This window comes from Syngnathoides biaculeatus, chromosome 7, assembly GCF_019802595.1.
Source record: "Syngnathoides biaculeatus isolate LvHL_M chromosome 7, ASM1980259v1, whole genome shotgun sequence".
Classification (NCBI taxonomy): domain Eukaryota; kingdom Metazoa; phylum Chordata; class Actinopteri; order Syngnathiformes; family Syngnathidae; genus Syngnathoides; species Syngnathoides biaculeatus.
The window spans coordinates 27,043,340-27,068,479 of record NC_084646.1 but is presented as its reverse complement, the minus strand read 5'-3'; the positions used below and the strand labels follow the sequence as shown (position 1 = coordinate 27,068,479).

Sequence of the window (25,140 nt, the reverse complement as noted above, 5' to 3'; positions counted from 1 at the left end):
TGGACTAAAGCAGCTATAATTTAACTGATATAGTAAGGGATGACTATTTGGATTGAGAGGATCATCTTTATTATTCTGTAGTTTTGTTTAAAAATAAAATATCCAATATAGGGGATTTAATTGACATCAAGTGCAACGGCATCATTGTAATCCAAATGTTTTCACATAGATTAAAATACCACATCACTCAACATGATACTAACACCCATCCCTTTTGTGTTCCAGTTATCCTCACGGTCACAGTTGAGCTCGACTTTATCCCAGTTGACATCGGTCATGAGGTGGGATACGCCTTGGAGTGGTCAGCAGCCAAACACAGCTTTATGCAAACACTGTCCATATTTGCGGGAGTTTTTCAGTTTCAGAGACATCTCAGAACCTTTCATAGCCATGCATGCGATGTTCTTTAAGCAATAACAAAGTCACCACGGCAATCATCAAAAGGCCAACACCGATGGCCAAAACGATAACGGGGACGGTCCTCTTGATAAAATCAGCCAAACACTCTTCCACTGAAAAAGAAGAGGTTTTCAATTTATTTATTTTTTAAGTGAATGTAGATACAAATAAAAGCTTCCGTCACCTTCTCCATATTGTCCATTGGGCACACCGAATGCCTGCATATGCACAGGTACCATGTTAATACTCATTTCTGAAGATGTCAGAACCACATTTGCAGATTTGCAGGTAAAGCTTCGACCATAAGATGCTGCAAACAGCTTGCTACGTGACACCAAACCTGAATAAGTCTTATCTGAAGGGGTGAGGGACAACAACGAAAGAAAAATTTAGTCTACATGTGAAGCAAGTGAAAGGTTGTGTCATCTGTCAGTTCTTTTAGGTCTTACTAGCACATCCCAAGCAGACAGGCTGAGGAATCAACGAGGCTAGCAGCCTGGTGACATAATAATGATTATTTTCCTGAGAAGAGAAATATTTTGCAATTCACTGTTATTGCATTGTTTAGGTTTACATTTTATGTATTACTTGGAATGGCAAAACTATGAAAGGTGATGTACCTTTTTGAAAGTGAACTGAAGGCTGGCACCATTATTAGGAATTGTGAGAGACAAGACAGCTAAATCCCTGTGGCAGGAACCGCTCGCCAGGACCTTGAGAGGATCCAAGTTGAAAAACCACCTCTTCTAAATGGATTCAAATGATCAAATTTGATGCATTACTCATGTGGTCCATTTACCCTTGACATCAGACGATAAGAGTAAGTATACAAATGTAATAAAAAAGTGAGTATTGAACATTAGCTATAATTTTTGGTACCCCAATTGTGGCCCATCCAAACATCCATCCATCTTCTACCACTTTTCCAGGTCATGTGGCAGGGGCAGTAGCTTTGGCAGGGATACCCAGACTTCCCTTTCCCCAGCCACTTCGTCCAGTTCTTCCAGAGGAATCCTAATATGTTCCCAGGCCAGCCGAAAGACATAGTCTCTCCATCGTGTCCGGGGTCGTCCCTGGGATCTCTTTCCGGTGGTACCCACAACACCGCACCAGGGAGGCATCCGGATCAGTTGCCCCAGCCAGTCCATCTGGCTTCTCTCAATGTGGAGGAGCAGCAGCTCAACACTGAACCCCTCCCAGATAACCAAGCTTCCAACCCTATCAAAATCTAAAGGAAAACTCATTGTCACTTGCTTGTCTTGTTCGTACAGTCACGACCCACAGCTCGTGACCATCAGTGAGGGTAGCAATGTTGATCGACCAGTAAATTGAGAGCTTCGCTTTTTGAGTTGGGTCCCTCTTTACCACAACGGAAGACAGTCTGTATCACTACAGACACTGTACCAATCCGCCTGTCGATCTCCCACTCCATTTTTCCCTCACTCGTGAACAAGACCCCAAGATACTTGAACTCCTCCACTTGGGAGAAGATTTCATCCCAGAGGTGGAGAGGGCATGCCACCCTTTTCCGACTGACGGCCATAGTCTCAGATTTGGAGGTGCTGATTCTCATCCCAGCTCCTTCACAGTTGGTGTGAACCGAGTTCAAGCATTGGAGATCACGGCTTGTTGAAGCCGACAGAACCACATCATCTACAAAAATAGTGAGTCCACCAAACCGGATCCCCTCTATGCCTCGAAAGTTATGGACAAAATTGGTGACAAAGGGCAGCCCTTGGCGGAGGTGGCAATGGGCAGCCTTGAGAAATGAGTCCGACTTATTGCCGACAATGTGAACCAAACTCTGACACCAGTCATACGGGGACAAAATAGCACTAGGGAGTTCGGTACCCTATACTCCCGAAGAACCTCCCACAGGACTCCCAGAGGGAGTGAATGCCAGCACCCCTGAATAGACTTTCCCGGGGAGGCTGAGGAGTGTGATCCCATTGTAGTTGGAACACACCCTCCAGTCCCCCTTTGTAAAAAGGGGTACAGTCTACCAATCAAGAGACACTGTCCCCGATGTCAGTGCGATGTTGTAGAGGCATGTCAACCAGGACAGCCCCACCACATCCAGAGCTTTTAGGAACTCCGGGCAAATCTCATCCACTCCCGGGCCCTGCCACCAAGGAGCTTTTTAACCACCTCGATGACCTCAACCCCGGAGATAGGAGAGCCCACCTCAAAGAACCCATACTCTGGATCCTCACAGGAAGGTGTGTCGGTGTAATTGTGGAGGTCTTCGAAGAATTCTCCCCACCGTCTCAGAATGTCCCAAATTATGGTCACCAGTGCCCCATCCTCACTATACACAGTGTTAACGGTGCACTGTTTCCCTCTCCTGGGACACTGGATGATGGACCATAATTTACTTGAAGCCGTCTTGAATTCCTTCTTCATGCCTTCACTGACTCCGAATATGTTTGAACCTGCCACGTCGGACCCCATCTTGCCCCACCATTGGCGCCAACTCACCACCAGATGGTAATCAGTTGACAGCTCCACCCCTCTCTCCCCATAAGTCCGATGACATGACCACAAAAAGTCGATCATTGAACTACAACCGAGTCTAGTGTGTCCTGGTGCCAAGTACACACCTGGACACCTTTATGCCTGAACATAGTGTTTGTTATGGACAAATCATTATGAGCACATAAGTGCAGCAACAGAGCATCGCTCAGGTTCTGATCGGGGGGCATTCTTTACAATCTCATTCTTCCAGGTCTCACTTTCATTACCAACGTGAGCGTTGAAGTCCCCAGCAGGAGCGCTCTCCAGTACTCCCTCGGAGGACTCCAAAAGGGTGGGTCCTCTGAACTGTTGTTGGGCACAACGTCCTCCCACCCGAGGGCAGAGGAAGGCTACTCATGCACCAGGGTGAACCCCAACATGCAGAGGCCAAGCCGGACAAGTATACCCACACCTGCTCAGCACCTCTCACCATGGACAACTCCAGAGTGGAACAGAGTTCAACCCATCTCAAGACGACCGGTACCAGAGCCCATGCGGTATGTGGAGGCGAGTCCGACTTCAGAAATTCTTGACCTCACACACCAGCTCATGGTCCTTCCCTGCCAGAGAGGTGACATTCCACATCCCTAAAAGCTAGTTTCTGTAGCCAGGGATCGAATTGCCAAGGTCTCCGCCTTTGGCCACCGCCCAGCTCACATTGCACTCGACCCCTATTGCCCCCCTCACAGGTGGCGAGCCTATGGGAAGAGGGCACCACTTTACCCTTTCAAGCTGTGCCCGGCTGACCCTCATGGGTGTTGGGCAGGCCACCAGATGCTCGTTTTCAAGCCCCACCTCCAGGCCTGGCTCCAGAGGGGGTGCCCCGGTGACCCGCGTCCAGGCAAGGGAAACCTGAATCCATTGTTTTTAATCATCATAGGGGTGTATGGAAACGTGCTTTATCTGGTCCCTTACCTAGGACCTGTTTGCTATGGGCGACAATGCCAGGACTATAAAGTCCCAGACAACTTAGCTTCTCGGATCATTGGGACACACAAACCCGTCCACCACGATAAGGTGGCGGCTCATGGTGGGAGGAAAAAAAACATTGAACAGGAAATAAAATGCCTGGAGCAAAACAACAAAATATTTTATCTATTTCATATTGTCCACACAATTTTACCTTGTCAAGTCAGTCTATCTCTGGATGCAGCATACACAATGATACTGTAATGTATATACAAATATATAGTAGTGTGTATTGTGTAACCTTCTGAATGATGACGATGTACTGTGCTCCCAGGGAAGCTTTGATGCATACTTCTCCCTCTGTGTTTTTCATAGTGTAGGTTCCTGCACAGAACCAAAAGACACTTTAAAGTTGGTTTAGTCTTGAGCCAAAACTGATATTTGTCAAATATAAAAACTGAAAACATTTGTAACATAATGAACAGCAAGTGAATGAATATTGTGTTTGTGTATACCTATCAGAGGGAGGACCTCCGTGGGTTGCAGGACTGGCCGGTAGATGTGAGTCCCAAAACTTGAAGCAGCAACGATTGATTTATTATTTCCAAATAAGTTGACACCTATGAGAGAATCCCATCACCTCTGCTTACAAATTACTGCTGCATAGAATTTACTGTCTAGCAAAGTATAAAATAAATATCTGTTTCCATTTTTGTTTGGATATCAATAATACTGTATGTGTTAATAACTTCACCAATGCAGTCTAAAAATAAGAGTGTATGACCAATATGGAATTGAACTGGGATTTTTACCTACTACTGTAGTATTTTACCTAATCCCATCATGGTAATAAAAGTTGTTAATTGTGGGCTTTTATGGTTGATTACAATTGCTATTTGTCCAGGCTGCAATTATGTTACAACAAACATCTTCAATGAGTTAAAAAAAAAAAAAAAAAAACATTGAGGGCCTGATTTACTCTGGATTTGAACATCCAAAAACAGGAGTAAATTTAATTGCTCGTGTAAATAGATGTGGAAGCTGAACTTCAAATCAAGCACACCCGGGGGTTGTGTCTGCTAACTGGGCAATGTTGTCAAAAAATATTGTGCAAATTCTGGGAGGAGCTGATGTCAAAAGATTAATTTAATATATTCAATGTGACACCCTGAACTGGTTGCCAGCATAATTGGGATAGTAATTTTGCATTTTTAAAAAAGGTAATTATATTTGAATTTCTCTAATCCACATAGTGTTACAATTACATACAATTATACTGCACAGAAAGAGTGTGTGTGTGTGTGTTGTGTGTGTGTGTGTGTGTGTGTGTGTGTGTGTGTGTGTGTGTGTGTGTGTGTGTGTGTGTGGTGTGTGTGTGTGAGAGAGAGAGAGAGAGAGAGAGGAAGCAGAGATACCTCCAGGTATTCCTCCTCTGTCTTCTTTATTCATTGTCCCAATACCACAGGCAGTTGGTAGTTTTGAAAACTTTTCTTTGACTAAAAATATTTGTTCTTGTGGCTAAATAGTTCAATGTTTTTCTCGTCTGATGATCAAAAAAGCTTGTCCATGTCGGCATCTGCAAATTTCAGTTGAGTTTGATGAAGCAATAGCATCTAAGTCAGCAACGACTCAGTCAAGTCAAACTCACTTAACTGTAGTTAGTGCAAAGATTCTGGAGCAGTTTCTAGTTCATGCAGAGCAAGCACATGCACAGACATTTTCATGCTCGAGGTAAAAAAAAAAAAAAAAAGGTACCTATCACAAATAATCAAGATCAGTGTTGGCGCCAGAGTATGTCCAACGGGAAGGACATACTGTGGACTAGGTGGGGGGGAGTTCACCTTATTCCTCCTCAAAAAAGGCATGTAATCCACATGCTGTGGAGGTGCCAAATGCTAGCTTCTTGAAAGCAGTCAACTTACTGGTAATCAGATGCGTACTGTGTGCACCTGCAAGATCACGACAAGCCATTCTAACAAGCCCACTTGAGGAGTTATGCCGCATGTTGCGCTAGTTAGCAAAACAGAACCTATAGTGTTGACACAAATTTCATGTTAGCACCATTCAAGAAGAAGATTTTGAAAGTGGGAAGCAGTATGCTGTGAATCTCGTTTGGTGTTTGTTTTACTTGTATTCATGAGAAACGGAAAATTGGAGAGAGAAAGCTGGAGACTGTTGAACCTGATGTCAGAGCCTAATCACAGGATACGTCCAGAAGAATGTCTAAAAATTCCAAGTGACTGAGTGAGTTACCAGCAGAAAGAGGAATACTATAATGAAGGACGAGATCTGACCTTTGAGGAACACTGTTTTGCAGGGGTTGGCATATGATAAAATGCCCTCCAAGTTCACGAAGTTTACATAAGCTGAGTAATAACTGCAAATGCAGAGGTACAATCATGGCAAGTAACACAAAGCAACTGATTGAAGTGAAACTTGGTAAGGGACATAACCAAAAGATGTACATCGAATAATTTCCCCTTGGAAAAAGAACAGATCAAATCAGTGATTACAAAGACAAAATGAATACGAAATTCACACTTGTGATGATTGTAAAGGAACTTTTCTCAGTAACTCCAGATGTGACCAACTGACTGTCATGTCCCCGCCATCAAGTCCTGGCTATGCGTGGCCAGCTGATTCGGAGGCGCACACCTGCGCCTCATACGGTCTGATGAACTCCGGTGTATATATAGGACCCTGGGCACGATTGGTCCTTTGCCAGATCGTTGCCACTGATGCCTCGTTCCCGCACTTCTGAACTCCTGACTCCGACCCCGTTTACCGACCTACACCTGTCTACCGACTCTCCCCGTAAGCCTGCCGATTCTGACCCTGCTACTTGTTTGGACTGACTCACTGATCTCTGATACTGGAACAAATAAAGGCATATTCCACACCGCTTCTCCACAACCTGAGTCGTGCTTTTGGGTCCGCTCCCGAGCCTCATTCGTGACGCTGACAAGTAACCTGTAAGAGGAAACCACAATAACCTTTGTTAGTGACGGTGCACACAGCTCGTTTGAGTGAAACCATAACTCACCATATCCCAAATGTTCCTCCAATCATAATACATGAGTGTACAAAAGAGAGGTCAGTGAAGAGTCAATGAAAAAGACAAAAATGTATGATCACCTATCATAAATCAGTTTAAGCATTTGCACACCAAGCACGAGTGGCAGTTGATAACACCTGCTTTTTGATATGCAAAATCAGTGATCGTAACTTTTCCCAGGTTTGATAAATCACATTGTGCATGCACCGAAGGTGGGGCTTTAAGGTACCCGAATGGCGGCCGGGCCTTCACCCATGGAGCCCGGCCAGGGATAGCCCAAAGAGGCAATGCGGCACCCCCTTCCAAAGGACTCACTGCTTGCGGGAGGGGCAAAGGTGATCAGATATTGGGAGAGCTTGTTGATTGCCAAGGGTGGGGAGGACCTTGGCTGTCTGAAATTCGGGAACAGAAGCAAGCTCTTGGAATGTGGAATGTCACCTCTCTGGCAGGGTAGGAGCCCGAGTTGGTGTGCGGGGTTAAGAAGTTGCGGCACCTCCTTCTTGAGAGAGGATGGACTCTTTCACACTCCCACTCCTCCCACATCCCAAAAACATGCATGGCAGGTTAATCGAAGACTTTATGAATGTGAGAATGAATGATTGTTTATATGTGCCCTACGATTGGCGAGCAACCAGTTCAGGGTGTACCCTGCCTCCTGTCCAAAATTCACAAGGCATGCAATCCTAATAAGGATAAGAAGTTTGGGAAATGAATGGGTGGATATGAGAAACTGAGAGTAATAAGATTGTTGAAGCTTATGTCAAAGGGGAGGCAAAGCATAATTCAAAGAATGGCAGTTAAATCAACAAAACTAAGGTAACCATCTAAAATTTTAACCTTTAGTATGTAGATTAACAGAAATTCTCAGATTCGTTTACCTGGTCATATTATAATTTCGGTAATTGATGTAATATGTAGTGAATATGGCAGCACAGTGGATCAGCTGGTAAAGCGTTGGCCTCACAGTTCTGAGGTCCCGGGTTCAATGCCGGACCCGCCTGTGTGGAGCTTGCATGTTCTCCGGGCACTCCGGTTTCCTCCCACATCCACAAAACATGCAACATTAATTGGACACTCTAAATTGTGATTGTGAGTGCAACTGTTGGCCTCCATGGGCCCTGCGATTGGCTGGCAATGAGTTCAGGGTGTACCCCGCCTCCTGCTCGTTGACTGCTGGGATAGGCTCCAGCACTCCTGCGACCCTCATGAGGATAAGCGGCTAAGAAAATGGATGGATGGATGTAGTGATTATAAATTAGAAGGCTGGACACTGACATTACTCAATTACACTCCCCATTGGAAAGATAACCATTAAAATCCAAAAGCCCCAAAATAAGGTGACGTTCATGACTATGATGAGTACGTGTAAATTAAGTTCTCATTGCAAATGTAGATGAATTTGAAAGGAAATCAAAATAACCTTTGTCAGTGACAGTGCAGACAGTTTATTGAAACACACCATTTCAGTGAAACCATGACTCTTTGAAAAGTAAAAAAAAAAACATCCATTGTGGATTATTCATTCAAATAAATTATTAGTAATGTCACAAACATTCCTAAAATTATAATTAATATCTTTCAATTATTGTGTAAGGCTGATGTCAGAAACAAAAGTTAGCATGGGCTCAGCTGCGAACTGATAAAAAAATCTTTTGCAAATGAGAATTAATTGCAGGAGACAAAACCAAATTGCGAGCAAACCTACCTGAAATTAGGGCAGCCAGGAAAAACAAATACCACCTGCTTTTGTATCCTTCCATTATAAAACAAATGTAAAACAAAATGGTAGAATAACGGGAGGCTTCATGCAGATCACAGTGGTTAGACCATGAACATTTTCAACGTTTTTTTTTCAACCAACCACATTGTGTTCCTTTGAGAGGAAGTGAAGTTTCACAGGCCCTACAAGAAAGTACCTGCCTCATACTTCTCATTTTCAAGTCAGAAGAGTGCTGTGAAGTTTTAATCTTCCTTTCTCTCTCTCTCTCTCTCTCTCTCTCCTCTCTCTCTCTCTCTCTCTCTCTTCTCTCTCTCTCTCTCTCTCTCTCTCGCTCTCTCTCTCTCTTCTCTCTCTCTCTCTCCTCTCTCTCTCTCTCTCTCTCAGAATCAGAATCAGCTTTACTGGCCAAGTGTGTAAAAAAAAAACGAGGAATTTTTCTCCGGCAGTTGGTGCTGCCCTGGTACGACATACAGAACAAAGAACAACAAAGCAACAAGAACAAGAGACATTTCTATTTATAGGAACTATTCCTTGTAAGAGTCGTGCAAGATGTAAAATCTTCATTTAGAACAGGTAAGAGATAAGTGTGTCAATGTCCCACATTGCGTCAAGCTTGTACAGAGTCCCTTTACCCGTTCAAAGTTCCCGTTATAGACCAGTGCAGTGACAGTGCAATGGCAATTTTGCCAAGGGAACAGATTAAAGTGACAAATTGTATGACTGTCTACAAAATACATTACTAATATTAATATCGATTGGTCCAGCAGGATGTGAGTGAGTGTCCCAACAATGGTACAAGGCAGAAAATAGTAAATTTGCTGATCAAGAATTGAATTACTTAATTGCCAGAGGGAAAAAAACTGTTCGAATGCCTGCTTCTTTTGACTTTCATTGATCTGTATCACTCTCCCGACGGAAGGACCTGGAAAAGGTGGTGGCCAGGATGTGGAGGACCAGAAAGGATCCTGCCTGCCCTGGACCTAGTTTGCGTTGCGTGCAAGTCCTCGATAGTGGGTAGCGTGGTGCTGACAATCCGTTAACCAGTTTTGACTGTCTGTTTCAGTCGGAGTCTATCATTTTTTGTGGCGGCCCCAAGCCAGACTGTGATTGAGGTATACAGAACCGATTGGATGACCTCTGTGTAGAACAGTCTCTGCAGCTCATGTGACAGGCTGTGCTTCCTCAGAAGCCTCAAGAATTGCATCCTTTTCTGGGCTTTTTCAAGGATGGAGTTGATGTTAGTCTCCCACTTCAGGTCCTTTGTGACTATAATTCCCAAGAACTTGAAGGTCTGGACAGTTGACACAAGACAGTTGAATAGCGTCAGGGGCAGCTGTGGTGAAGGTTGCCTCCTGAAGTCCACAATCATCTTTACAGTCTTTCGAGTGTTCAACGCCAGGTTTTGTTGACCACACCACAGCTCCAGTCTTGCCACTTCCTGTCAATACGCAGACTCGTCGCTCTCTTTGATGACCATGGTGTCATCTGCGCCACGAGGTGCAGTCGTTAGTGTAGAGCAAGAAGAGCAGAGGGGAGAGGACACAACCTTGTGGTGCCCCAGTGCTTATAGTGTGGGTGGATGAGGTGGTGTTCCCCATCCCCACCTGCCCATCAGAAAGTTGTAGATCCACCGAGAGATGGCAGACACTGAGCTGGAGAAGTTTGGAGGAGAGGAGTTCAGGGATGATGGTGTAAAAAGCAGAGCTGCAGTCCAAGAACAGGATCCTCGCATAGGTATCCTCATTGTCGATGCGTTCAAGGATGAAGTCCAGACTCATGTTGATCACATCATCTGCAGACCTGTTAGCTCGATAGGCAAACTGCAGTGGTCCAGCTGGGGGCCTGTGACGCTCTTGAGGTGGTCCAGCACAAAGCGTTCAAAGGACATCATGACCACCGATATGAAGACAACAGGCCAGTAGTCATTAAGACCTGAGACTACTGCTTTTTTGGGGATGGGTATAATGGTGGAACGTTCAATGTAGACTAACTACAACCCAACTATACATGATAAATATATACAGTGAAGAAAATGAGTATTTTAACACCCTGCTATATTGCAAGTTCTCCCACTTACAAATGATGGAGGTGTGTAGGTGCATGTCCACTGTGAAAGAGATAATAAAAAAAAAATGCAGAAATCACAATGTATGATTTTTTAACGATTTATTTGTGTGATACAGCTGCAAATAAGTATTTGAACACCTGTCTGTCAGCGAGAATTCTGACCCTCAAAGACCTGTTAGTCTGCCTTTAAAAGTCTTCCTCGACTCCATGTATTATCTTGAATCAGATGCACCTGTGTGAAGTCGTTAGCTGCATAAAGACACCTGGCCACTCCATACAATCAGTAAGACTTAATCTTGTAACATGGCCAAGATCAAAGAGCTGTCCAAAGACACCAGAGACAAAATTGTACAACTCCACATGGCTGGAAAGGGCTATGGAAAAATTGCCAAGAAGCTTGGTGAAAAACGGTCCACTGTTAGAGCACTCATTAGAAAATGCAAGAAGCTAAACATGACGGTCAATCTCAATCAGAAAGGAGCTCCATGCAAGATATCACCTCGTGGGTCTCAATGATCCTTAGAATGGTGAGGAATCAGCCCAGGACTACACGACAGGACTTGGTCAATGACCTGAAAAGAGCTGGGACCAACATTACCAAGGTGACTGTTGGTAATACACTAAGACGTCATGGTTTGAAATCATGCATGGCACGGAAGGTTCCCCTGCTTCAACCAGCACATGTCAAGGCCCGTCTTAAGTTTGGCAATGACCACTTGGATGATACAAAGGAGTCATGAAAGAAGGTTTTGTGGTCAGATGAGACCAAAATGGAACTTTTGGGTCATTATTCCACTAACCGTGTTCGGAGGAAGACAAATGATGAGTTCCATCCCCATGAACACCATCCCTACTGTGAAGCATGGGGGTGGTAGCATCATGCTCTGGGGGTGTTTTTCTGTACATGGGATAGGACGACTGTACTGTACTTAGGAGAAGATGACTGTGGCCATGTATTGTGAGATTTTGGGGAACAACCTCTTTCCCTCAGTCACAGCATTGAAGATGGGTCGTGGCTTGGTCTTTCAACATGACAAAGACCCGAAGCACACAGCCAGGAAAACCAAGGAGTGGCTCCGTAAGAAGCATATCAAGGTTCTGGCATGGCCTAGCCAGTCTCCACACCTAAACCTAATAGAACATCTTTGGAGGGAGCTGAAACTCCGTGTTTCTCAGCAACAGCCCAGAAACCTGTCTGATCTAGAGAAAATCTGTATGGAGGAGTGAGCCAAAATCACTCTTGCAGTGTGTGCCAACCTGGTGAACAACTACAGGAAACGTTTGACCTCTGCAATTGAAAGCAAAGGCTACTGTACCTCATATTAACAATGGCTTTTATCAGGTGTTCAAATACTTATTTGCAGCTGTATCACTCAAATAAATCGTTTAAAAAAAATCATACATTGTGATTTCTGGATTTTTCATTTTAGATTATCTCACTCACAGTGGACATGCACCTACGATGAAAATTTCAGACCCCTCCATGATTTCTAAGTGGGAGAACTTGCAATATAGCAGGGTGTTCAAATACTTATTTTCTTCACTGTATAACCATCCATCCATCCATTTTCTTTGCCGCTTATCTCATGATGGTCGTGGGGAACATGCCTCCCTTTGGTGCAGCCAGCATAGGATCAATTCCCGCTCAGTGATGGTGTAGATATCTGCCCTGCGACTCACTGTCAACCAGTTCAGGGTGTAGTCAGCCTTTCAACCGAAGCTAGCTGCGATAGGCTACAGCTTTCCCGCAACCCTTGTGAGGATAAGCGGCTTGGATAATGACATGACATGATCTGTAGCGTTTTCCTGACAGAAGGAGCTGCAAGAGCTGGTGGCAGGGATTTGGAGGGTCCGAAAGGATCCTGCCTTCTCTGGAGCTAGTTCACGTTGCATCCAAGTCCTCCATAGTGGATACCGTGGTGCTGACAATCCATTCAGTTTTGACTGTCCGTTTCAGTCTGAGTCTATCATTTTTTGTGGCGGCCCCAAGCCAGTCTGTGATTGAGGTATACAGTACCGATTGGATGACCGGCTGTGAAGAACTGTCTCAGCAGCCCTTGTGACAGGCTGTGCTTCCTCAGAAGCTGCAAGAAGTACTTTGTTTGCTGGGCTTTTTTGAGGGTGGAGTTGATGTTCGTCCCCCACTTCAGGTCCTCTGAGACAGTAAAAAAGACAGATTACAGTCTGCAAAAAGACACCCAAACAAAGATCTTAACTGCTGTAGACATGTCCTGTGGTATGATTAAACTAGAGTGTAGATGTATGACCAACGTTACATGTAAAGGATAACGGGGGAAGCTTGTAGACCTGAGAACACACTAACTTTGAAGCATGGAGGTGGCAGCATCATGTTGTGGAGCTGGTTTGGTGCAGCAGATACTTGATAGATTAAACACCATCATAAAGAAAGAACATTGTATGGAGATATTAAGGAAACATCTCAAGACATCAGCCAGGAAACTAAAACTTCTGCGCAAATGGGTCTTCCAAATGGACAAAGCTAACAAAATGTTTAAAAAGTGGCTTCAGGGTATCAACTTCAATGTCTTTGAGTGGCCATCACAAAGCCCTGATCTGAATCCCATTGAACATTTGTGGGCAGATTTGAAAAGGTGTGCACGAGCAAGGCAACCGACAAACCTGAATCTGTTACACCAGTTCTGTCAGGAGGAATGGGCCAGGATTCCACCAGAGTACTGTCAGATGCTTGTGGAAGGTTGCCCAAAATGTTTGACCCAAGTCATGCAGTTCAAAGGAAAAGCTACTTGATACTACAGAAATGTGTGTGTGTGTGTGTGTGTGTGTGTGTGTGTGTGTTGGCCTCACATTTCTGAGGAGTGGGGTTCATATCTCGCACCCCCGACCCCTTTTGTGGAGTTTGTTTGTCCTAGCCACACCTGCATGGCTATTCTCCGGGCACTTTGGTTTACTCCCAACTTCCCATAAACATGTTTTCATTGGAGATTCGAAATTGCCCCTATGTGTGATTGTGAGTGCAACTGCTGCTTGTCTTTACGTGTCCTGCGATTGGCTGGCGAACAGTTCAGGCTGTATCCCGCCTCCTGTCCAATGACAGCTGGGATGGGCTCCTGTACTCCCGCGACCCTTGTGACAATAAGTGGCTCGGAATATGAATGAATGAATGAGCAGCTAGTGAACGACAGGTTAGAGTGTCAGCCTCACAGTTCTGAGGACTGGAGTTCAAAACCCGGTCCCACCTGCGTGGAGTTTCCATGTTCTCTCTGTGCCTGCGTGGATTTTCCTCCCACAACCCAAAAACACATTAATTGGAGATTCTAAATTGCCCCGAGGTGTGATTGTGAGTTCTTTGTCTCTGTGTGCACTGCGAGTGGCCGGCAACGAGTTCATAGTATACCCCGCCTCGTGCCCTGAGATAGCTGGGACAGCATCTACCACTCCCACGACCATTGTGAGGATAAGTGGCTCAGGTCATGGATGGATGGATGGCTAAGTAGTTCAAGGAAGTTAAGAGTGGCCCTTGATTTTGGTTCTTTGTTGATGTGGTGAGGAGTGACAAATGTGCTCTTCTAAAGAGAAGCGCTGGCTTTTGGGGCACGTTGTGTAATTTAAAAAGATGTATTTAACAATTTTGTTGCTCTGCTGTCCAATTGTACCTAGTGAGCAACAAATATCCAATCTGTATGAGAAGTTCACTGAACTGGCTGAATCAAAGTAGGGGAGTAAAGGTTGTCAGGGACAAAGTACCAGTTAAACACACAAACCACACACATACATAAACAGAGCCCAATAGGACAAACTAAAAAACTAACAAAATGATGTTTCTGGCTCTCTACAGTATGTACTAACTTTAGCTATGAATTAATGAGCAAGACAGTGTGCGTTGATGATGCACACACACACGCACGCACACATGCTTCTCTGAAGTCACTGATGATGGCAGGTCTCATGTGCTCCCCCTGACTTTTACTGAACAGGTCAAACAAACAAGCAAACATTTACTCTTGCATGCGTGTGTGTGTATTCTGTCTGACCTCCCGTCCTGTATGTTGATAAGTGAGTCATCACCCCACAACCACCTACATTTTCAGGAAAACTTCATTCAGTCATTCATTCCAGGGTGAAGAGGAGTAGAGACCAACTGGATCAAGCGGAGGCCTCTGTGAAATGTAAGAGTGGAGCATTTTTTTTGTTTCAAGATTTTTGAAGCACTTGAACTTTGTAGCATATCAACTCATTCGGTAGAATAGTTTTGCCTTTACAATCAGGAGTGTCAAATTAATTTCTCTCGTGGACGTCCTTGTTATTACGATTTCCCTCAGAGGGACGTTATGACTATGAAACCAAATGAATCATGAATTGCATCATCATATTACAGACACACAACAAATTAATGGAAAATTAGTTTGGAAATCAGAAGTCAATGATAGTTTATTCAAATAATGTTGAAGTTACTGCAAAAATGGATTTGGTAACAACATGCTCGGAATCCTAAAATGTTTTTTACGAAATCTGACAGTTTCATATTTTTAACCAGATTTTCATCGGACTTATGGGAGTTGACGAACATGATTTATTTTGCCGGGCCACATAAAATGATGGAGGAGGCAAGATCTTGACCCTGGGCCTTGTGTTTGAAACCTATTTTTTACCTGGATCCCTTTTGCAGTTAAAGCTTCTGCTCAAATTGTTGGCCTTTGTCTTATTTTTGCTTCAGAGTGAAGAACAACAAAGCACCATGAGGAGTGGAGTAGGTCTGTGTATATTGGTTCTGTTGGGCCTTGTTTTAGCCCAGGTAAGAGAATTTCCACATTTTTTTTGTTTTGTGTATTTTAGCTGAACAACGACCCCACAAAGTGAAGAAGTGCTAGTGCTAAGTAAAAATAATTTACAAATTCAAAATTAGTTTTAGAGATAACGAAGTCTGCACTCAATGGTAAATCAAAAGAGTTGAAGATGTAAATAAGTGGGGGTATGCCAACTAACTGGTTAAAATGAATGATCCATCCATTTTCTGAGCCGCTTATCCTCACGAGGCTCGCGGAAGTGCTGGAGCCTATCCCAGCTGTCATTGAACAGGAGGAGGTGTACACTCTGAACTGGTTGCCAACCAATTGCAGGGGGAATGGATACAGACAACAGTCGCGCTCAAAATCACACCTATTGAAAATTTAGAATATCCAATGAATGCATGTTTTGGGGATGTGGTAGGAAACCGGAGTGCCTGGAGAAAACCCACGCAGGAACGGGGAGAACACAACAACTCCGCACAGGCTGGGATTTGAAAACCGGTCCTCATAACTGTGAGGCCAACGCTCTACAGCTTCTCCACAGTGCCACCAACAAAAATATATATGTAAAAAGATTGAAAAGTAAAAGTACTATTAAAAACAGCGTACAGTGCAAGATATATCATCAAAAAGTGAAAATACTCTAAAAATTGTGAGAAAAAAGACAAGATTTCAACCTGGATTTAAAAACATTCCCACTTGGGGCCCATATCACCTCTTTTGTCAACTTATTCCATTTGTGTGCCCCATGTTTGCTTTGGACTCCTTTATTAGATCTGAGTAAGTCGATCTCAGAGCTCTACAGGGTTTGTTGTCTGTAAGTATTTCTTTCATGTATTCAAGGGCCTAACCCTGAATACGTGTGATTCAAAAACCAGTAACAGTACTTTTAAAGTATTCTAAAGCTGACTGGAAGCCAGTCCAAGGACTTTAGGATAGAAGTTATATGCTCTGACCGCTTTGTTGTGGTCAGAATGCAAGCTGCAGCATTCTGAATGACCTGCAGCTCTTTGATGCTCTTTTTGGAGAGTCCAGTCAAAAGACCATTACATGGTCAATTCTACTTGAGATAAAAGCATGGATGAGCTTTTCCTGGTCTGCTTGACACATACAAGCCTTCACTCTAGATGTTCTTCAGATGATAGAAGGCAGTTTTTGTGATTGATTTGATATGATTGTTGAAAGTCAGGCTGGGATCAATCAGAACACCAAGGTTTCGGACTTTGCCTTGGTTTTTAAAGATACTGAGTCCAAGTATTTACAAACAGCAATCCCCTGTTCTTTATTGCCAAAAACAATGATCTTAGTTCTGTTGTTGTGTGGTTGAAGAAAATTTTGGCTGATCCAGTTATTTGATTTAGACAGTGACACAACACCTCAATTTAACTGTGGTCATCTAGAGACACAGCTACTGTAAATATAACTGTGTCATCTGCATAGCTATGATAGTCAATATTAAGGTTTTGAAAAATTTTGTCCAAGGGTAGCATATAGAGGCTGAACAGGTGGGGTCCAAGAACTAACCCGTGAGGCACCCCATAGGTCATTGTCATTTGTTGAGATTGAGCACTTCCACTGGTTACAAAGTAGCTCCTGTCCTCCATTTAAGGACCGTTCCATTTAGTCCTACTCACGTTTCCAACCTATTTAGCGGTATTTTGTGATCTATGGTATCAAAAGCCGCACTGAGGTCCAACAAGACCAAAAGTGACACGTTTCCTGAGTCAGTATTCTACCTTATATACAATACTTTAGCACTTTGATAAGAGGAGATTCTGTACTGTGATGAGTTCGTAAACTTGATTGAAATTTGTCAAAAAGTCAGTTTAAATTGAAGAAATTGCTGAGTTGATTAAAAATAACTTTCTCAAGAATCTTGGTTATGAATGGGAGATTTGAAATGGGTCTATAGCTTGCTTAATTGGAAGCGTCCAGTGCTCCGTTTTTTTAGAAGAGGCTTCATGGCAGCTTCTTTAATACCTTTAGGAAACTCATCAGACTGAAGTGGGCAATTGATTATTTGATGCAAATATGCCAGCACAGAGTTCACAATAATTTTGACAAAGTCAAATGGCATTGAGTCGAGACAGCTCGTTGATGGTTTCAGCTGTTGAGCTGTTTTTGCTTCAGTTTTTGTCAACTGTATACAATTCTGACAAGGTTATGGAGTTTTCCCTGGGTAGCTTCACATGTAGTATCATTTTGCTGATTTGTACTTATGTTTGACCTGATTTATTGTATTTTTTTCACTAAAATAACGGGCAAATTCATTGCATTTGTCGGCTGTTCCAAGTTCTGAATCTCTCTGACTCAGGGGGGCTGTGTGCTTGTCAACCACAGCAAACAGTGTGCGAATATTGTGGTTTTTACTGATGATTTCAGAAAAGTGTTGCTGTCTAGCCTTGACTAACTCTTGATTAAAATTCAAAGACAGTGTCTATAGAGATCATAGTCAATTTAGAGTTAAATTTTTCTCCACTCACGTTCTGCTTTTTGAGCATTTATTTAGTCAAAAAAAGGACAATAAATGGAGAACGTGAATGATTGAGATCTTGGGTGCTTGTAGCAGAAAAAGCAGTGACATCGAGGAACGTGTACCAGGAAGCATTAATGACGATGGAGCAATGGATTATGAGCACAAGATAATTTCTGTTCATGGTCTTATTTTAGAGGATGTTTGTGGTTGATGGCTCCAAGAATTCTGTGTATTTGTTGTTGTTGTTATCTAATCGTTATGTAATTTACCATTTTTTGTTTGTCAATTTGCAATTTTTTAAAGCTATTGGAACACATTATTTGATAGCACAAAGGCCTGAGGGAGTGCTTGGTAACTTTTTTTCCCCCCTTGTTTGGTGTTCAAGTGATTACATATAACTAATAATACTTGTTCTTAACAAGTTGAATCTCTCCCTGATGAAAACTGAAAGAAGCACAAGAATTAGAGCCACACAGTAAGGCCAGAGTCAATATTCAAATACCATATCTCATAACTGAAAACCATACATGGTAATAACAAGGCAACCATGCTGCCGCCACCCTGTTAGGATCTAAATATACAGTAACTTACAAAAAAAAAAAAAACAACCTTCAGTTCAAATCTAGCAGTTAAAATTTGATTGACTATCATGGTGAAATATTTTATCCACTTGACTTATTAAAATACAAGTGTCAACTTGCCTTTAATGTAATGTATGTACACGTATTATGGTGGCATGGTGGGTCACTGGTTAGAGTGACTGCCTCACGGTTCGAGGACAGGTTCAAATCTTGGCTCCGGCTGTGTGGTTTGCATGTTTTCAATGCGTGTGCCTGTGTGGGTTTTCTCCAGGCACTCCGGTCTCCTCCCACATCCCAAAAACATGCATAATTTGGAGACTCTAAACTGTAACTAGGTGTGATTGTGAGTGCAAATGGCTGTTTCCATGTGCCCTGCGATTGACTGGCAACCAGTTCCCCGCTTCCAGACTGTAGATAGTTCGGATAGGTTCCAGAACTCCCCGCGACACTCGTGAGGATAAGAGGCTCAGATAATGTCTGGTCGGATGTATTTATTATGTAATAAGATAGAGATAAGTGATAGCAATTCTCAGGGCTCATGGCCTATAGGGGACCTAGAAAAATTATATTTTGGAATCATGTCAACGAACCATTAATGCTCAAGGTAAACTTTTGTTACAAGGTGCCAAATCCATGGCTTCGCCCACATTTCCACCACTGCTCACCGGTTTGCTTTTACATGCAAGATGTTATCCTTGTCCTTCCAAGGGACCTTTTCATGAATGTTGTTTTAACTTTATCAACGTTCTCCTCTTGAAGGGTGCCCCCACAGGTGTTCACATCTTCTGCGATGACCCGTCTGTTGAGAAGGCTGCTACCGATGCTTTAAACACTTTCAATGAAAGGTTGAGCACCAGCTACAAGTTGGCTCTCTTTCAGATATTAACAGCTACCAAGGTAAAGAAGCTTTAAAACCTCAATATATTAGTGTGTCACTCACTTGTTTGTCTGATTACAAATTACATGTAGCTACAATGTTGGGTACAAGAAACGTTTTTTTGCAACTTGCTGATTTGGTAATGCAATGCTATTCCATTATGATAACTTTTTTTTTCTCTCATAGAGGGAAGTTTAAAGGGGTTCCTCTTTTATTTTAAAATGCCTCAGAGTGTCCTCAAATTTGGCAAAACATCACTTTGAGAGAACAACAAACAGCATTTGCATTTCAATCACTTAAACAAATCATTACCCTCTCACGTCTATATTTCCATAGACAACATATTTAAGTTTGTTGAACATCTACAAATTGTGGTGTGTGTTGTTTGTTTAACAACTACAAATTATCCTGTATGTGTGCTTGTGCATGTGTGTGTGTTTGTATCCTCAGTCAGAGATTGGCTCTGAATCGTTCTACCAGCTGCAGTTTTCCAGCCGGAGAAGTGACTGCCTGGCAGGAAGCCCCAAACCTTGGACAGAGTGCAACTACCACCCTTATGGACAGAAAGTAATGATATTTCATAGGGTTTTGGCAGTTGTCAGGAAATGTATTTTATACTTTGTTGACTTAGAACAGAATATGATGGAGTATGCATTGTGCACATTTGGCATAATCTATCCTTTTTAACTACTGTATGATTGATTGTCCTCAAAAAAAAAAAAAAAAAAAAAATTCTGGTGTTTCCTGCAGTTGCCGCTTTCATGCAATGCCACAGTCCTCATGACAGAGACTGAAATAGACACAAAACAGGTCCACTGTGTGCTTGGTGAGTCACTTAATTCATGTCATGCATGTGTTTTAATTGTGAAGAATTTTCTGTCTGTGGGTGGCACAATGGCGCGACTGGTAAGAACGTGGACGAGGACCAGGGTTCAAATCTCGGCTTCACCTGTGTGGAGTTTGCACGTTCTCTCTGTGCCTTTGTGGATTTTCTCCAAGGACTCCAGTTTCCTCCCTTACATGCATTAATTGGAGACTCTAAATTGACCCTAGGTATGATTGTGACTGCAAGGACTGAAATTACAGGTTGTCATTTTGAGAAGTGGTTGCATGAGCAAATCTTATGATCACAACTTTATCTGTGGGATCTCTAAATGCCTGAATGATTAACCATAAATGTTGAGAGTTTTTTTCCACAGTGATCGATACACTCTACTACAGGTAAGAAAACAAACATTTACATATAATTTGTCATTGAGAAAAATATTTGCCTTAAACCTCTATGGCAATAAAAGGGCAGAATGTAGTAATTTGTGTATCGTCAAACAATTGAGTGGTAATTGTTAACTCCGATGACGGATTCAGTTGGACGACCAAACATGCAGGAGGATTACTCGTGGTGCCGGGGAGATTAGTCTATTCAGATTTTAAACAAACAGGGTTTGCTTTATACATTCCAGTCTTTGTTTGTTATTAATGTTGAGAGACACCAGGATGTATGCTTTGCTGTCACTTGTAGTGGTATTTAAAAGAAACAAAAACAATTATGAAGTTACTTCTTTAAGCCTCTAAAACAGCTTTTTCTTCTTTTTTGGGAATCTTTGTCCAGGTGACTACATTGTCCCACAAAGAGCTTCCTGTTTGGGTTGCCCAATGGAGATCGACAAGAACTCAGAAGACATCAAGGTTCCTCTATCGGCCTCCATCTCGAAGTACAACTCCATCTCTAACTCTACACACCTGTTTAATCTTAACAACATTAGACGTGCAACAAGACAGGTAAAGATGATTGAGTTGACCTGGTAGAAGAGAGCAAAGTATTAAAGCTTGAAAAAAATCAAAGCTGTGCGGAAAGAAGTGCTCTATTCCTCCTAACAGTTTTGTGGCCGTTCAGGTGGTGGCAGGTTTCAGATTTAAACTGAGATTTGACATGAGGAAGACCGTCTGTGCCAAAGCTGAACACAATGAACTCAGTGACTTGTGTGTGCACGATGATGAGAAAATGGTAAACATGGGCACAAAACACGTTTGGCCTCTTTCTTGGTCTGTGTGATGTTTTCAGGGTGGATTTGTCACATGCTATCTCCGGTTGTGTGTGTGTGCAGGAAATGATTAACTGTAATTCCACGGTGGATGAAGCACCATGGAGACATGTGGCCCCTCAGGTCAACATAGTGTGTGAAGAAGGTCCTCTCCCTCCTCAGGTAGGCCCCAATCTATATCGAGATACAGTAACTACAATGAGACATATCCCATACAAGCTTCATGCTTGAATACAGTTAGTCCTCGGATTTTCACTGTGTCAGTAAAGTTCATTTTCTACGTAAACAACTTCAAAGTTCAATTCACTGTACCAAGACTGAAGCAGTTCAGTTCATTGTCAATAATTCCACATTTTTAGCTAAGTTCACTGTCCCAAAAGTGAACTAGTTTAAAGTCCCCCGCTCCCTCCCCCACAATATGTTGCTGAAGGGCTAATATTCTCAAAATTCTGGTATTTCATTTCCCCATTCTTGCCACCCATTTAGTCCACGCTAGTAGCCATGTGTCCCTCCAATTTCAAAACAAGAAATGATAACTTTGGCTGCACAATGGACGACTGGTTAGATAACCTTTATCTGATTTGACAGTTGAGTGATAGATTAAACGAAAATGTATTGTGCGTTTCTTTCACAAATGTGGAAATGAAACTGCGTAAAAATGTACAAAACTGTGAAATTTATTTTGCCTGCCTGGGAGCTCAGCACCCCGAAGCATCTGGCCCTAGAATCGGCCCAAAAATAACATGTTGTTTCTTAATCGGGCTAATCTTGACGCATCATTCCTTCTTTACTTGCGCAAAAAAAAAAAAAAAAAAGTAATCCAGGACGCAGGTGTTTTGTTCGAAGAAAACAGTTTACTCAAATCCAAACATCAAAAATAAAATAAAATTGTTTCCACATTGAATGGGCACAGCAAATCCCGGTCAATGAACAAAAGTACCAAAAAAATGATGAGGATTGCGGATGACGCTGGATGTTGATGATGATGTTAATGATGATGATGATGTACAAAAAACTATTTAGCCCAACTGTCCATGTTTGTCTGTCCAACCTTCGTTCTTCTTTCGGTTCATTACGTTATCACGACGCATCAATTATATAGCAAACCTCAAATCCTCATTTTAAATATCACAGAATGCAATATAATCATCATCAACAGCATACATATAATAAACAATTTGTGAATACTCAATATTACATAATTAAAACTTATCTGAAATTATTTTACTAATTATTCTGACTGAAAATATTTGAAGAACAGAATTTTTATTTAGGCTCTTAAACAGTTTTATTGCTTTGACCAGAGCTGACAAAAACAGCAAATGGGTGAGTTTTTCAGTAAATATTGAAGATCCAAAAAATATCCACAAAGATGAATTAGAAATTATTGAACACAATCTGATGTTCCAAACAAGTGATGATTGTTAAGAATTTAGTTTGGGCAAATAATGCTTACGTTTGATTGACACTGTCAGTTTTTAATTGGGTGTTTATGACAGATACAAAAAAAAAAAGGAAAATGAAAAGATTTTTCCAAATAACCAATACTCCTGGCATTATCTCACTGAGCCAAACAAGCCCTGTTTGATGGTTACCTGAACAGAATTCGAATTCCGCTTATGCATTTGTTGCATCTTCAGCCTTTCAGCAGGCGCCTCCCCCCTGGCTGGACTCCCTTTCGTGATGCTATGAAAGAAGTTACTGTCACCACGTCGGTAGCACCAGTCAAGGAAGAATCATCCGAGGAGGACACAACGAACGCATCTCCCACCGCAGAAGCTGCTCATGACAACCCCTTTCACTGCCCAGCCAAGCCATGGAAGGACTTCCATCCCGTCCGTCCTGTGGCTCCGACCCTGGATGTCACACCTCCAACTCCCCCAAACAGCCCTCTCCATAATCAAGACCAGGCGTGAATACATCAAAGGGCTCAAGTATAATTCATAGTAATCTCTCTCATTGAGTTCTTCTGAGATTGGACTATTTTGAAGAAATATCCTAATGCCACGAAGAGCACTAGAATCACAAGACATGTGAGCTTTTGATTCCAGTTAGACATGAAATGTTAATTGACTTCAGTCCACTCAATACATACAGCGAGAAATATTTGTATATAATACCATCGAATACATTTTGAAATCATGACTTTGTGCCAAAATGTTTTCTTAGTCGGTCCATACAAAAAAATTAAAGTTGTTTGAGCTTTCTGGACTGTTGTCATGGTATAAAATTTGATTTCACCCCTACTGGAAGTGATTATATGAAAAAGTTGTACACCCAAAACTTTGGCTTAGGAGAACGTACTGTAGATTTCCCCTCCAAAATGATAAGATTTGTCAAATAAATTTATCTCAAAAGTGGTGACAGAGTCGAAAGAATAAATACATCTTCCCTCCGGAGGTTCAAATGTTTTATTAAGAGGCCTGTTGCACTGATACCGAAGGGTCCGAACTTCGTACAAAAACACACAGAGTCTTGTGAATGTTTAACAAATGTATTTGTACATCATCTCAGAACACTCCGTTGGTTAGTTAGTCAGTTCGGGTAAAAACATTTACCCTATGACCAAGCAGCCAGACAGAAATGTAATATACAATTAAAAAACAAAAACACAGTAATGAGACAAATCTGTCAGGCATTCCAAATGGGAGCAAACTTAAGGCATTCATAATTTAATATACTGTACTTGTGACTTGTGGCTTTGACGGAAGACACAATATAGAGGTATCTTCACCCAATCACATGCACAAAAAAATAAAACACGTCGGCCCAATATACATTCATAGTATAGGCTAAGGTTTTGTCACCATGTTATGTCATGGAAAGATAGGACATGAATAAATCACTGCATATGAATTGTTCTCCTTTGAGTCATTTTTAGAAGATTGATCACAAGTGGGAACCAACAATGACTTCATCCAAACTGCAGAGTCTGTATTTTTACATGAGCAGGAAATTCAAACCCTCCGATTCGGTTCCGTTTCAGGCTCCACGAAATAAAACAGTTACATTCATAACTATAGCAGGTTCAAGAGAGAACAACGTTTTTGAAAAATTTAACACAAAATTGGGATCCAAAGAGTAACACAATCAAAAACAATTCAATTTCATCATTTTGCATTAATATGTGCATTTGTATTGCACTGGATTGTACTATTTTTGTGTCCTGTTTACATATTTGTTAACATGACCCAACAGTTCAAGCAGTTTGAGTTCACAATTCTCTGTGCATTATAAGGTTAAATCACCAAAAAAGCCAGATTTAAAAAAAAAAAACTTTAAATTTTAGCAGTTTAATAGAGCATAAAGCATAATCATTTTCAACAAGCGTACTCTGCTGGAAATTATAATTTTGAGGCTTGCTGTTGTTTTTAAAAGTATCATCTACTTAACGACGCATGGAAAAAGTGGCCTCGATGCTAAATCACATTCAAAAAATGGCTGACAAAAAAATGCACTTACACGTAGCTCAACGCACACATTAGCAAAGAGACTGCAATGTTTATCTACACTATGTAAAAAAATCCACCAGAACTGTGGTGCAATTTATACTTCCTTTAATATCCATTGAATATTTTCATTTGACCCCCCCTCCACACACACACACACACACACACACACACACACACACACAACACACACACACACACACACACACACACACACACACACACACTCTCTGGATTTCCTTACAAGCAATGTTTAAAAAAAAAAAAAAAAAAACACTGACA

The 25,140-nt window shown here is 42.1% G+C and overlaps 2 protein-coding genes across 6 annotated transcripts; one reads left to right on the top strand and one right to left on the bottom strand.

The window, feature by feature from the left end:
- Window positions 1-106: 106 nt before the first annotated feature.
- Window positions 107-8,718, bottom strand: lamp3 (lysosomal associated membrane protein 3). Of its 5 annotated transcripts, XM_061825320.1 has the most exons (10): window positions 8,583-8,718; window positions 6,683-6,792; window positions 6,117-6,199; window positions 5,238-6,045; window positions 4,338-4,442; window positions 4,124-4,206; window positions 1,020-1,145; window positions 849-921; window positions 584-754; window positions 107-512 (listed from the first exon to the last, which is right to left on the bottom strand). In XM_061825320.1, the coding sequence occupies exons 4-10, from the start codon at window positions 5,269-5,271 to the stop codon at window positions 373-375; spliced, it is 732 nt and encodes a 243-aa protein (XP_061681304.1). In that variant the 5' UTR covers window positions 5,272-6,045; window positions 6,117-6,199; window positions 6,683-6,792; window positions 8,583-8,718; the 3' UTR covers window positions 107-372. The 5 variants fall into 5 exon arrangements, with proteins under 5 accessions (XP_061681304.1, XP_061681308.1, XP_061681309.1 ...); XM_061825324.1 differs by having other exon boundaries at window positions 5,238-6,199; XM_061825325.1 differs by having other exon boundaries at window positions 5,238-6,199; window positions 6,737-6,792.
- Window positions 8,719-8,995: 277 nt separating this feature from the next.
- kng1 (kininogen 1) lies at window positions 8,996-25,037 on the top strand. The gene is made up of 10 exons (XM_061825318.1): window positions 8,996-9,170; window positions 14,763-14,812; window positions 15,361-15,438; window positions 19,250-19,387; window positions 19,818-19,934; window positions 20,118-20,193; window positions 20,977-21,146; window positions 21,262-21,372; window positions 21,473-21,571; window positions 23,050-25,037. Exons 3-10 carry the CDS (start codon window positions 15,382-15,384, stop codon window positions 23,323-23,325), a joined length of 1,044 nt encoding a protein of 347 aa, XP_061681302.1. The 5' UTR covers window positions 8,996-9,170; window positions 14,763-14,812; window positions 15,361-15,381; the 3' UTR covers window positions 23,326-25,037.
- The last annotated feature ends 103 nt before the right edge of the window (window positions 25,038-25,140 follow it).